The sequence below is a fragment of the Oreochromis niloticus genome, linkage group LG7, assembly GCF_001858045.2.
Source record: "Oreochromis niloticus isolate F11D_XX linkage group LG7, O_niloticus_UMD_NMBU, whole genome shotgun sequence".
NCBI classification, from domain to species: Eukaryota; Metazoa; Chordata; class Actinopteri; order Cichliformes; family Cichlidae; genus Oreochromis; species Oreochromis niloticus.
The window spans coordinates 15,024,606-15,040,054 of NC_031972.2; the positions used below are offsets into that span (position 1 = coordinate 15,024,606).

At 40.1% G+C, this 15,449-nt stretch overlaps 1 protein-coding gene across 8 annotated transcripts in view; it reads right to left on the minus strand.

Annotated features, from left to right (window-relative positions):
* Positions 1-15,449, minus strand: part of dab2ipb (DAB2 interacting protein b) — a 180,314-nt gene that overhangs the window by 81,388 nt on the left and 83,477 nt on the right. For 6 of the 8 annotated variants that reach the window (XM_025908515.1, XM_025908513.1, XM_013274055.3 and 3 more), the window contains one exon: positions 5,314-5,432. In XM_025908515.1, coding sequence (XP_025764300.1) covers positions 5,314-5,432 — 119 coding nt within the window. The remainder of the gene's footprint in view (positions 1-5,313; positions 5,433-15,449) is intronic. The other 2 variants (XM_025908514.1, XM_005454528.4) reach the window with 1 other exon arrangement.

A 15,449-nucleotide genomic window follows, 5' to 3' on the forward strand; every position in this document is an offset into this window, starting at 1 on the left:
AGATTTTGACCTTCTGACAAAAAAGACGCACCTTTCTGCATTTCAACACATCATCATTCACAAAACCATGCTTCTTCCTCGTAAGCCCTAGAGTGTACGTGTGTGGGGCGCTTGCTACTGTTGGTATATTCACAGCTAACAAATTAAAATGCCCCCCTCCCTTCCATTTGCAGAAATAAGTCAGTGAATAGAAACACGTCCCTGCAGGCGAGGTGGATTGATTAGTGGCTGCTCATTTTGTTTTTACTTCTCCCCTTCCCCTGATAGATGGCCTCGGAAGAATGGAGCAGAAAGAAAATTAGAATCTAGAAGGAAAAAAAAAAAGAGCGAGAGACGCGCACAAAGCTATAATTTCTCTATTTCGCTCTCCCCGGTGTACGCAGACAGTGACGTGACATTAAAGAGAAGTGGGGAAAAGAAAAAAAGAATCATAGAAAAGAAATACAAGACACCGCTCCATATATCAGTTAACCTGTCAAAGCCCTCACAGAGCAATTGGAAAGGATACAGGTCAGCAGAAGAGAACAACCTATTCTCCCCTCACACCATTTCCTCTCAAGAATGACTGATGCCTATATTAACATTAGCTTAAGACCCAAAGGGGTCAACGAGACACAGTGGAATCTGGTCCCAAAAAATTTCAGCACTGAATTTGCCTTCAGCACCTCCAGAGAGCAAAGAAATAGAAGAAGACGAAGAAGCAGAAATAGAGGTGGGACCAGTCAAAAAACTGAGAAAATGACAGCGAGTGCCTGCAGAAAAGGGATGAGCTACAGGAGCAGGATAAATGGGAAAAAAGTGGAGCACAATGTGGAGGTGGCAGAGCATGAGTTGATAGAAGAAGCAATAGAATCAAATTAAATGAGGGAGAAAGCAAAAGAATACCAAACGAGTGACAAGGTTGCTGGCGGATGGGCGCTAAAGCGGAGGAACAGCCGATGGGAGAGAATCCAGCCGGCACTTGAAACGACAGATGCTCAAATAAGCTCGGTCCTCCCCGCGGTTAATAATCCTGGTGTTTGTCTGAACAAATGTTGCCAAACTATAGGACGCCAATTATCATACAGTAAGCAGAGATGGCTAACGTCGCTGTGGGACGCTTGACCTCTTCCCATTATATCTTGCTGTAGGTTCTCAAAGGGAAAATGGCAAGCGACGCCAACAAAACAAAAACAAAACCTGACACCTTAATGAGAGGGCATACATCACGCCGTCACTCTGCCACGCACCAAAGCAACTCGCTAATGAGAATACAATCTCCCGACGAGCTCAGCTTAACGGTGTTTGAGATCTTTACATTGATTCGCTTCTCGTTCAACAATGCTGCGGTTGGTCTTCATCAGCGTTGCATGTTTTTCCCTCTAAGGTCAGGTCCTTTGCAAATTCCTATTTACACAGAAACCTAAACGGAGGCATTATAGTGTCGCACGTTAGTGTGAATTTCATTGAGCTCTTTAATCAATTCATACTGCCACGGTTCACAGCTAATGGGAAGGAGGGTAATAGAATATTCTGCTCATCGTGCTTGGTTTTTAACAACCTGTCTGTCCTTTATTGCACTAGGCCCCTGAAACTTAATGTCTGTCAAAAGAGTCCATCTATAATTAATACGATACTTGTTTACAGTGCAGCTCTGTACATGCCCGCTTGTGTGTGAGTGTATAACAGGCCTGCATTCTTGATCGTAATCTCAGCCTGTCCAAGTTCATTAAATCAGCACTAAGAGTTTAGCTCATTGTGTAATTGGGCTTTTTTTCTTCTTGAAATTAAAGTAAATGCTTGCAACGAGTTAATGCTATTCCCTTGGCTTGGCAATTCCAGGCTCCCTTAATGGGGGCTGATAGAATCAGTGCCTGGACAATCAGCAGGGTGTTCCCTGCTTTCATGTCAACCTCTCTTGTCCTCCTCTAGAACAACCTGATGAAAACAAGAGACCTACCTGTCCAATTAGACCCCCTGCTATTATCTAAGAGGGGCTAGAAGGTAGGGAGAATGGAGTTAGCTCTTTATCCTATCTCTCCCTAAGTCAAATCAATCCACTCAGCTAGCGCAATCAGCGGGACGTGGACGTGAAAGATTTAGATAAGATTTGTTTGTCTGCTCTTTAAACAAGCACTGCACATTAGAAAGTATCAAGTTGTAACTTTTACAGTCACATTTCGAACATTTTCCACTATTCTTGACTCGAATGATTTTTGTCTCGCCTTCTGGCGAGCAATTGTTTTAGAGAAGTTGTGCTTTTGCGTGTGCATGGATTAACCGTGCACGTGCAGATCCTGAATCCAGTCGCTGCAGAGTACATGACAAAAAAACATTTTGACAGATTTAGCTCAAGGCCTAGGAGGACAACTTTAGATGTCACCACAACTCTTTTCACTGTAGAAGAAAAGTGTGGGGTGGTTTGTTATTGCTAAAAAAGTAGAAGATGCAGGAAAACCACTGCCTGTCTTCCTGTTTGCGGTCCAACATTTGTGCGCGCACCATGTTTGTATCTTATCCATCTGTCCATCCATTCAACATTTAGTTTCAATTCAAAGGGCTCTATTAGCATCAAACTATCAATAATAATAATGTTAATATGTTGTTATGATTGATTTATGGATATTTTAATAGAGTTAGTCGAATCTGAAGTTCCCACTTTGCTCTCTAAGAATCTGATGATTTAAAAAAATAAATAAAATTATATAACATATTTAATAAAGCTAAGAAAAAAATTACTTTCACAACTTCCTTTACTTGTTTTTCAGTCCTAGATACCTTATTTTCCCCCGCATTACAAACTATTAGCGCTCAAAAATGTAAAAAAAAAAAAAAAAGAAAAGAAAAGAAAAGAAAAGAAAAACACATTAAAAACGTCAAATTCTATTCATTACTAGCAAAAACCTGCAATACAGGGGTTTTTTTTGCCAGGTCTGTGACAGTTTTGCTCAAGTATGAAAACACAGACATGTTAATTTAGCATGCTATTTTTTTAATCTTCATTATGTCACAGTATATAATGAGATGGCAAAAATGGGTCTTCATAAAAACCAAACCAGTGAATGATAAAAACATATTTATCTTTATTTTTGCAAGCTAAATTTTCATTGTATAATACAAAATAATCAATTGCAGACACTGCTAGCATTGCACAACATTACACATGTCACGTGTACGTAATGTCAGCAATGCACACGTACGGTAGACGTACCGTTGCTGTTTATTTTCAGATGATCAGCTTTGTAGTGTGTATAGATTATAACCTAGGCAGTTTATATAGTAGGTTTAATCCAGATTTTTTACCATGTCTAAGATGAGTTAGGGAACACACATAGATACATATGCTATGACAATTACAGAAGGTATATGCACTAAAATTTAAAATATGTGTGGTGCTGACATGGTTATTTACTGCCTCTTAGGTTGTGGTATATTTATGCATGCTTGGCATCAAGATACATCCTGTCTCTGTCTTCAAGGAATACCTATACTTGTCATTAAGCTCTCAAACTGAGTTGAAGTTGACAGTGCTTTTCCAGTAAGTCCTGTTTTTGCACTCAGTAGGAAACAGACATCATCAGCATAAAACATGATCTTCCCTTCTCTATAGGAGGAAGAGGCCAAGAGCAGCATACTGTCTACAGTGTGAACACAGCAGGGTTATCTTTATAACAATATGGCTGTATATTAATCTCTATTGCATCTGTCTTCAGTGTACAAGTATCTATATGATCTGCTAGTCTCTGTGTTGGTAAAATCATCGTTTCCCTTCAGTAATTTAAGCAGAAAATATTGGTCACTAAAAATAATGGTCAAATGTTACTTATAACAGGTGCAGGTAAGAATGTTGCGGTGAGGGGAACTTTTGCTGTAATACCGATAGATGCCAGAGGGGGGCAGTATAGGGAAAAGTGCAGGAGAGGGTTAAACATCCCCTGAGGAAGCTTGTTTTCTTTACACAAAAAGTTACTGCTGCTCATCAATAAAACATCAGAAGCAAGTTAAGTGGTCATGTGACCAGCAGTGCTGCACTCCTCTACCCTTTTCCTTTGGAAAGTACAAAGGAGCTGCTGAGGAGATGCTTACTCAGTGTCTCGCCCATCCTACCTGAGCCTCTCTGTCTCCTCCAAGCTCTTACTTCTTCATTTGGTTCTTATATTGCTCTCCGCAAGCTTTCAGTTCTCCTTTTCTTTTTTAAATTTCGGGAAGTCCGGTTACAGTGGTAGCATTTACAATGGTAATTAAAAGGTCAGAGAACGAGTACACACACACACACACACACACACACACACACCTACCTGTCCCAATACCATTTCCATCTTTTTATAATGACAGATTAGAGTTTCGCCATCTCTAGGTTGGCAATCTGTGATCGTCTTATATGAGTAACAGACTTTATTGTCACCCTGCAGGTGGTCCAGCACTAGTGGATCTACTGTTTATTGTTATTACATTGACTGTGGGCTTTTATTAGAGCACTAGAGTCATTTGAGTGCAGAATATTGCTGATGGTGGGGGAAAAGAAGGAAATGAAAGAAAGCAAATATATAATTTCTGGTTTCAGGAATGATGCAAGAGTGTGAAGCTCTTAACTAAGTCCACTGGTGTACCTGCAAAGGCTGATGGTTTATACAAAGATAGTGTCTCATAAAGAATATTCTAATTACTGAGTGTGTGTGGCTCTGTTGGCCTAACTTCGACTGTTTACAGTTCACCTTTGGGGCGACATCTCCCCGCTCATTATTTATTAATGGAAATGTGCGCCGCTAATTGCTAATTATCTTTAAATTGATGACTCATAGAGGATGCTTTTGCTTAATCAACTGGTTGTTTATCTGCTGAATTAAACATGGCAGAAAGCATAGCAGAATTATGCAACATGACAGGCAAAGCACTGCTCTGCATTTGTGTGCGCGCTTGACCGAGGAGAGGACAAGGGTGCTAGACGGCGGATGGATGCCGTGCACGAACAGGTGCGGGAGTATGTGCGCGCCTTAGCTCACTTGAACTATTCGAATAAGAATAAGAAATTTAATAAAGGGAAATAAAAATCAATGAGGGTTTGAGTGCTGAGTAGAAACCCAAATTGTGCAAATGTATTTGTGTTGCATAGACGCCAAACATCCAAGGCCCCGTTCCAAACACTTAAAGCAAATGAGTTTCAGATTGGCATCCTTCCATCTGGATGCCAGACGAGCTTTGAGAAAAAAGGGAAAAAAGAAAACCTGTTCTATAAGAAACAGCCTGCTAAGGCACATCAAGGGGGAGAAAATGACAAAGTCAGAGAATAAAACAAAGACGAGGCAGAAAAAAGGAAAACAAAGACAAACTCACAGTACTCACGGTGACTCTGAAAGGCGTCGCAGCGGTGGATGTAGGCTCCATGGAGGGTGTGCTCTTGTCCGAGGACCCCGGCATACTGCGGCGGCGTCCTGTCCTCTCTGGAGGAGACTCTGTGAACAGAGAGAGGACTTAACGTTTGGTCTCAGAATTGTAAAAACATGAATCAAATAAACTCACTAATCAGCACCTCCAAAGCCAACTAATTAACAGGCTATACTGTACTTGGTTAAATCATTTATCAAATCATTTTATAGGAGCTGAACAGAGCTTTGGACAGAGACTAGACGGTTTCCCTTTAGTCTGCTAAGCTACATACATATGGGGGTGGCTCTTTCCGCTTAAGAAAACAATATTTCACAATAGTCGTGATGCATTTTAAATCAAGCCAAACATTATGATTGCTTTTAAAACTCGCTCAACCTTTCATTTTCAAGACAAACTGAAGAATCAAAAGACCAAAAAGAAACTCAAAGAGGAAGGAGACAGACTCCAAACATAACTTGATCAAAGTGTCAGACTGACCAGGCTGACCTTTGACACAGGCACCGTGATAGAAATAAAGGTTTGGAGCTCGTGGTGCCAAATGGGCTCAAACTGGAGTGAACTCAAAACACTCTACAAAAAGAAAAGCTTCTGATGGGGATGAAACACAACATCACAAGCTCAAACCTTAACCTAATACCTTCATCAGCTTTAGCAAAGGCTTTAAGCAGACTATGAATGCTTTCAGTGCTTATACAAAATAGTTTAAACTTTCATAAGAACAAAAATAAGCCCTTTCATTTTTTTATTTTCTATTTGACATGATATAAAGACATGCACATTACATTTCCATTTCTTATTTTCCCACCCGTCACCCATTTACTAAAGTCATCTGTGATATGTTATCTTACGTCTCTCGTGTAGTTTTCAGTTTTCCCTCTGAACTCAGACACACAGACCTTCATGATATAAGAACACAGTCATCTGAATAAGTTTTGAAAGAGCTGTGGAGTCAAAAACTGTGAATGTGCAAAGAACAAGCATATCTGGACACGTCCAAGAGGAATGTGAGTGATGTCGAGCATGCAAGTCCTCACAGATTTCAGACAGCCGTCACTGCAAAGTGCTAGCTCACAGGTAGAGAGCAGAAAGATCAGATGTTAGCCGGTGGGTGAACTTATATATTATCAGTATCATGCCTTGGGCTTAATGTTTTAACATGGCAATAATCTGGAAATGCAATGAAAGCATACATGGGTAGCTTTCCACTGTGTAGTTTTTAAAAATCAGTCTTGGATTGGTCTCCCCAGAGCCCGGATGTTAACATTATTGAAGCAGTGTGGGATCATCTGGACAGAGGCCATTGATATATCGACTTGACAGACTTATATTGACTGTCAAGCCCATAAAAATTGTTTTTCCATAAATGCTTGCACATGTTTCAATAGTTTTCTGGACTTAGTTTGTGTTTTCCAGCAGAATATAAAGAAACAAAGACTCCAAGAGACACATTCAGAGGTCTCGGTGGGGACTTCAATTAGGCCACGTTAGAACAGTTAAATGAGCTCTAATGGAATAAATTAGATTAGTGATAAATGTGGGTAGTTGTACATGACTTTAAACATCCTCACACACACACACACGCACACATAAATCTATAGTCAGGCATTAGTTTTAATAGGTGCAATGACCATTTTGTTGAGATCAGGATATTACCAAAATCTTGAAATTGTTTACAATTTTCTTCAAGTTTGACATAAGTTGTCCATTATGCATCTTTTACATACCAACTTTTGGGGAAGTTTTGATGTTGCATCAACTTTGACTTTAGGGTGGAAATATTTATGCATTAGAATATTCTGGTTTCAGCTAATTAAGGACTGAAGTGGCTCAGGATTCCTATGACATGACCAAAAACTGCATCAAATGTGACACGTGTCTAATATGGTATTTGCATTTAGAGCATATCCTAACAGGCCACACACAGACACACACGGAAGATGTGTTTGTCAGTGCTGTCTTTTCTGTTCGCTCATCAAGCTGAGCTGTGCTAAATTAGCTGTCTGCTGCTTAACAGGCTGGTTGACTGTATTAAGCGCACACAGTAATTGAAGAACAAGCATAGGAACAGCACTTCCTGCTGTGCGAAGCATAGGCTCGCATCCCGAGCCCACACAAAGAGAACAGAAGAGAAACGCACGTGGTCCAGAGCATCAAAAAGCAGACAGACATAACATGCTCTGACATGGAGCAAATTCAAGTCTCTGTAATTGAAAAAGCCCGATCCTCTGAGCAGTGATCCATTGCTCTGTGAAGGCAAGGCAAACTAGCTAAGCATTAATGTCATGGAGGCATGCTGAGCTTAGAAATGTGCAGTCAGAGATAAAATAATCAGAATTAGACTCATCTAAAATCACTATATCTGTACGAAACACAAAACTCAAGAGCCCTGTCTGTCAAGTGTGTCAAGACGAGTCCATGCCTACATAGAAGAGAGTCCATGTTTAGATAGGAGGGCTGCAGGGGCCGCTTTATAAATCCTAGGAAAACAGTGGACTTCTGTGGTGATACCTGCACCTCTCAATCTGTTATGACGCTCCACATACTATATCGTTTTTAGTATATGTTACCAGACAACAAATGCATTCAATCTAAAATAAATAAATAAATAAAATCAGAAAATCATTCATGAGAAAATGGGCTTGATTAAGGTTATCATCAGCACTGGCACAATTAAGTCAGCAGTGCGCATTTCTCCGCTCAACTTTAATAAATTTACCCCTCCAGTTAACTTCGTCTCGGAAATCTCCCCCCACTTGCGTACAGCTGGCTGCTACAAGCGCTGAAGAGGGAAGCTCGTGCATAAAGGACGCACGCGAACACACATCTTTTAGCTCTACACTAATTGCTGTGTGTGGAACTTGCAGCCAGCGCTTCCACATGTTTTCAACATCTGCGTGCGATGGATCTTCACAAGCGCGTGGAAATTGCCCCACCACCACCCTCTCGCTATAACTCGCTCCCGTATCCGACTCTACCCCACAAGCAGACGGCGAGCTGTAAACAGTCGTACTCAATGAAATTTAAATTAAAAAACACCAGTTCTAATCAGAATCCGGAAGAAAGCGATGAAAGAGCTGCGCTGTGCTGCATGTGGTGGCTGGTCTCAGACTGCTGAAACATCCTGCTTGGGGCTCTGGGGAACTGCTATTAACTGTAGCTATTTTAAGATTTAAAGGTGTGTGTGTGTGTGTGTGTGTGTGTGTGTGTGTGTGTGTGTGTGTGTGTGTGTGTGTGTGTGTGTGTGTGCACGTGTGTGTTTGGGAGCTGCATTTGTAAGGTCAGAGCATCAGAGATCACAGGAAGCTCACAGACAGCAGCTGGGTCAAAAGGGTGTTACCGGAAAACCAAGTGTCAAAGACCTAAGGCCATACAGTGCAGTGTTCTCACCTCCTTTCTGTTTCTCATTGATGATTTCTTCATTTCTTTATCCAGCTAATTGTCTTCCCTTATCATTAGCTCATTTACTTTCTCCCATCTATTCAAAAACTGCATCATCACACCTTTATCTCATACATCCCTAAAAACTCATAAAATAACCTCTCTGTCTCCATCAGCACCGACTACAAAAAGAGCCATGCTTCTGTTTTGACTCCACCCACAGCTGGAAGTGCTAGTTCGAGCCCTTGGGGGCTCAAAACAGTATAAACCAATTGATAGCTGGGAGTTTAGAAAATGTGCGCCTTTGTCTGGCCAGCAGTGCCAGACACAGTGTAGCCTGGGAGTGAATGCAGTTGACCTTTAAAGGAGAAATATTTGACTTTTTGGCAACAGCCTCTCTCCCCTAACCCTCAACTGGTCATGGGAGATGACTGCCTCTCCCTGAGCGGGAGGTTTGTTTCTGCTGGAGGTTTCTGCCTGTTAAAATGGAGTTTTTCCTTCTCACTGTTGCCAAGTGCTTGCTCATCGGGTATCATCTGATTGTTGGGGTTCTTAGTCTGTATTTTTGTAGGGTCTCTATCTTAATAAGGGGCAATATAAAGGACCTTGACACAACAGTTGTTGTGATTTGGGCCTATGTAAATAAAACTGAACTGAACCGAACAGGTGGTTGCATAGTGTAGTATTTTAAACTCGAATATGTGGATTTCTTCTCTATGCTAGTCTAAGCACACCTATTGTAGATTTGACCAGGAGCAATTTCCTAAAAGATTGAGGGCAATGGAGGGAGGACGCAGGATTTTGAGAATATCCCACTTCTTGGCCCTATACTACGAAGTGAAGTGCAATCAGGATAAACAACATGAGGTTGGGTACCAAGTTAACCCAGGGTTTCCCCTGTGCGTTCCCAATAAAGGTGTGGTGTTGGGAACATTTAACCACATTGGGAACATTTAACCACATTGGGAACATTTAACCACATTGGGAACATTTAACCAATCTTAAACATGTGTTTCACAGAAAATGATCCCTATGAGTGTCACCTACTCCAATTAGAGACTTTGTCAGTTGATAATAAAATGGTGATTAAAAACAGAACATAAAAACTATTCCAGTAAAATCAGAGCATATAGAAACTTTAGACTGGATACATGTAAACAATTATAAATATTATAGATATCGTATAACGATTAAACCTATTAAATATAAAAACAGAATTCAATAGGCTTAATTGTCATAGAAATTTGATATGAGGTCAGTAAGTACAATGGTGACCTGTTATAGGTTCCTCAATTCCTCTAATCTGGAGCAGGTTAGGATTACAGAGTGGGCTGCCATGGAGATTTAATCTGGTAAGAAATGAACCACTATCATAGGACAGAAAACCCAGAGTCAACACATGAGTTACATGGAAAGGACGAAATCCGTCTTTGTGGTATAGATCTCTGGAAGCAAACTGTGATATTTAATACTCCCAGTTAAGGTAGCATTACCTACCCAGTACACCTATCCAGTTGTGTTGATAAAGACAAAAACTATCCAAATCAGGTAGGCAGATGTCAGACAGAGAACACTGATAGCATCTAGTTAATTATCAATGTGAAAACAGGTCCGGTGTGGAATATTTTGCATACCAGCACGCTTTTTGCATGGCTGTACCAATGTGCTTCTGTTTTAAAGCACAGTGAAATAAAAACAATGCCTGACTTCCTACGTAGACATTGTTCTTTTGCATGAAGGGACTGTTTTTATAACCACAAGGAGCCAGTTGTGCTAAGTGGCTCTGTGATAACTGATGAAATTGTAAGGAAGATATTGTTGTACAGGGTTTTTAATCCACCTCCAAATGATTTGAAAAAGAACATTCAGTATCTGCACTCTATTCTGCTGGAGCAGATAATTATTCTGCTGTACTCAGGACAAGAAAAATCAGCCTTCCTTTTTTTCCTCCCCCGAAACAAATGACTAACAATTAAAAGTTCCTCTATGTCCCTGAAAACATGATTCATCTGCTATATATACACATTGATACTGCTGTTTTTACGAGTGAATACAACATAGCATGCTTTTATGCCAGATAACTAAGACAGGACACAAAAAGCAGCATAGGCCTGTTAAATGACACCTAAAGATTTCTCATAAATAAAGTTTGTGTTTTCATTTATTGTCACCAAAACATGATCAGTCATTATAACAGTGACTGCAATAATCAGGTTACATAAATAAATACATTTGGACAATCAAGACCTCCATTGGATAGGAAAAACACAATTATTGGCCAACATATACACAACGTATTCTAAATGTCAGCACTAGATTTCACCAAAACAAACACCAAAGACGCCTACCTCATTTTTATATTTACCACCAGATTTTATTTTATTTAAACTCGCATAGTCAACAACATAATGTTAATCCCTCATCACAACTGCTACACAAGTTTACACCCATTATCTGTTGCTTTTATGAAATTTTTTTCCTCAGAGTTTTTCTCCTCGTTTAAAATTTCAAACAACCTCTGAATACAATTCAGAAGGAGATTATTTTGTGCTTTGTACAATATCAGTGTGGTGCTTAGCTCAACTAAATCAGAACGTTTTAAGGCATGCAGTTTAATGAATCTTGCACTCGTTTGTTCATAATAATCAGATCCTTTTATAATTCTTATAGCGTTCCTCTGTAGTATATAAATCATTAATCCATGTTGCTACAGTTTAACTCCATGTGTGTTCTTGGGTAGAACTACGAGCTATTCTGGTTAGATGTTTTGTGAAGCTCTATTCTATACAAGTTATTTAATAGTATTCTCCTGGCAAATCAGTAGTTCAACAATGAAGGTTTAGTATTCAGTTACTCAGACCAGATACAAATTTACCAATAAATCCAAAAGGGTTCTCCATTGTTTTTGTAGCCATTTTGTCTGTTTGTTCATGTTGTTTAGAAATGTTAGGATTTTTCCCTCTTTCACCTTTTTTTTCCTTTACATTTAAATTAATTCATAGAAAAACTTCCTATACAAATACAACAGTGATACATATACACTGTGCTCTTTTTGTGAGATTTACCCGGAGACTAGCTCCTATTTATTTATTTTACTTTTAGACAGCCTTTGGTTATTTTATTTGGTTGTACTGACTTTAGTGAGAGCAGCTCTAAGGCATTTCACCTCATCAGTTTGATTTGACTCTTTCCCAAATTCCACATTCATAAATGCAAATGCTGAAAGACGACACTACACTACCTTATTTTCTTGGAGGAAAATGAACTCTGCCTACCCACAATTTATTCTTTAACAATAAGGTTTTAAAAGCCATTATTATTTGTAACTTTGTTATTATGTTTATTTGACATCATTGTAACACACACTTCTTTGTCTATTGTACTACATTTTTAATCATTAATAAATAAAACAAAAAGAAGCTTCAACATTAGTATTCTGGACACTGCCAGGTTTTGTTTTTATAAACCAGAAGTTGGATTAAATTAGCAGCAACCGCTAGCTAGCATGTTACATTTATAAACTGTCATATATTGACTAATTAGTGCCAAGTAACTAATAAACCACTAAAAACTGAAACAGAAACTTCTGGGATGATTTAAACTACCCAGCAAGCCATAATACTAGCCTATTAACGATGCTCCAAAAAGCACAAACAGCACAGACATGTTACAGAGGTCCACTTTAATGACTTGAAGTAGTGGATGATACCTAGCGGACACATCAAGGCAGCCACACCCTTTACTCAATTGAATTAGTGAAGTTCGTTAAAAAAGGGGGGGGTTTTTTGTTTTTTTTTTAAATCACTGCACTCAGAGTTGTTGTGTGGGAGAGAAACTATGTATAGAGACCAAAACTACGTTTAGTACCAGCCTTTAAATATATCTTTTATTTACAGGTATTTAAAGTTTATTATAATGTGGATGGACTCCTTTTTAGCGCCAACCTTGTGTGACACCTAGACGAACTGTTTCCCCTTAAATACTAGTGGTAAAACAAAAACGTGATTTTATTTAAACAGCTTCATTGTGTGACCAAATATGGTGTTACAAGAGTGACAACAGTAAAACCAGCTGAAAGTTTTCCTGAAGTTACAGACAGAGCTATGGAACGACTGGAAACGGATCATTGATACTTACATGTGCTGCATATTCGAACCAGGTTTAAATACAACAACAACAACAGCAAAACTGTGCTCTCTGTGCTAATGCACTGAAGGTTTAACTACAGGATCCTGTTATCAGTGTTTCAAGAAGTCTATACCCTCAGGGCTGGAAAATAGCCCCCGCAGAGATTGCAGAGTTCTTGTGTTATGACAGGAGGGGGAAAAAAGCAGAAGAGAGATCACACACACACACACACACACACACACACACATGCACACACACACACGCACACACACGTGCACACACACACAGTGTCTCTTTCGCTTCAGACCAATGGAAACTTGCAGAAAAAAAGAAATAAATAAAATCACAGGCTGTCAGACTGTGTTTGCTATGTTCTCTCTACCTGGATGACTATCTTGTCTCAGTCCACCCCGGCTCTCATCACGGTTGCTTCACAAATACATCATTTTTCTGTTTTCCCCTCAACTAAAAGAAACTCAATTTTCAGACTTTAAACAAACTTTAATTTTTTTTTTCAGATATAGTCTTTTTAGTGGAATATCTCACTTCATGCTCGGTCTATGTAACAGAAGTCACGGGAGAGGCCCACCCAGGCACACGCTGTACCGCGACCACAGCTTTGAACCATCAAACTTAATGGCTATTCTAAAACATGTTTTGGTGAGCGAGATCTGTTTGCATCTGTTTCCTCACATGTACACAGAAACCATGATGTGTTAACGCTGAGCTGTGGGGACGGCGCTGGACTTTTGACCTATGGGATTTGTATTTACTCAGTGCGGGGATGATGGGGCGATAAAGAGGTGCTGCTCAGTCTCCTTGGAGAGGCTCTCGACACCAGGGAATAAAAGAGAATTACTTCAGCCTGCAAAAGTCACTGGTGCAGACACAGACGACAGTCACTTAGCTGTGATTGGGCACCAAGGTCCATCCCTAAGTCAACACGCAAACGCACACATACAATCATCAAAGAAACATGAAATCATCCTTGAATTTAATACTAACACCTCAATGAGGAATGTGGAACCTCAGCTTTCTGTCGGGTTTGTGCAACCAGCTGACGGATAAATTACAAGTACTGATGCACAAAGCATCCAGCGGCGGAACAGCTGACTACTTCTTATCTACAAGGAAAATAGATCTGCATCCAACAACATGCAAGTGATATGAAGAAAGAGAGCAGCTATGGTTAGTGTTTAGCTTGGCGCATTCTTGCCTTTGTGTGCAGCTTGTTATGGAAAAGCACAGGAGAGGGATGGAGGAGGAGGAGAAGTGGGGCGAAGAAGGAGGAAGTTTGTGTTTGTGCAGAGGGCGACTCAGCTGCAGCATTCCTGTAAGTGCTGGCTGATATCCTACTAACTTCAATAACATCCACGAGCGCACTAGCACTCACACAGATATGGAGCCAGTGTCCCATGCTGACCCGACAAATTACAGGGAAAACCCAAACCTTTGAGTCCCTGTGGTGAGGGGGATCTGGTGGCTGTGGAGCTCTTTTCCTGACATGATTTGGGTCAGCTTGAAGAAAAGGGTCACTGCAAATCAATACAGAGTTGCTCTGAGTGTGAGAAAACACTTGTGTCCTGATGGGAATTGCATCTTCCACTATCACCGAATGGTTTGAAGGGTTTGAAGACTATAACAATTACATTCGCTAACTTTAACAGTCACCAGACTTCAGGCGAGCTGAACTTCTATGGGAGTTATCGGACTTGTGGGAGACAAGTTTCCCCCCTGAAGATTCTCGGAGACTTGAGGGGTCAAAGTCAAGATGCCCTGGAGCTCTTTCAGAGTCAAGCGATGGCGCGCCATATTAACTAGGGTGCTTACGCAGCCCTCTGTGCAAGCCTTTAAAATATTTTCCTCTGAGGAATACAAACTGCACAAGGTGAACTCACACTCCAACCTTCTGGCCTTTACGATATTTGTTCTCAAGTCTTTGTGTTTTGTCGATTGCATTATTACAGACAAGTCCCAACAATACAAACCACAATATGCGCTACAGTGCTTTCAGTGTCTCTGTATTTTGATTGTTCTTTTTGTCTGTTTTTTTACTTTGTGTTTAAACATCACTCTGCATTTAATCATTACTTAGCTCTCTTCCACAGTGAGCCTTTTGTCCCACCTCTCTCCCCTCACCCCGAGTTAGTAGTGCTGTGCGATACTGCAAATTTTGTTATTTTGTTAAGTAAATACAGGGCCAGTATTGCCGATACCAAAACCGATACTGATGCTTTTAAACTATAATGGCAGCTGTAGGAGAGAGCAGTATGTCATGATTTATGAGAAGAATCATCATTAATTTGCACAGTTTTGACCACTAAATATCAGTGATTTTTACTTTCCCAAATAATCAGTTAATACAAGAAAAAACACATTTCAGCTTTTTACGTATTTTGAATGATTTTTTGAGACCTGGGAAATAAACATGCCTCTAAAGCCCTTTGGGTCAACTTCTGTTGTTTAAATATGCTAATGGCAACCAATCACAGCACATGGCTGCCTCTCCCTGAACCTGGTTCTACTGGAGGTTTCTTCTTGTTAAAGGGGAGTTTTTTGCTTAATTTACAGTTTCT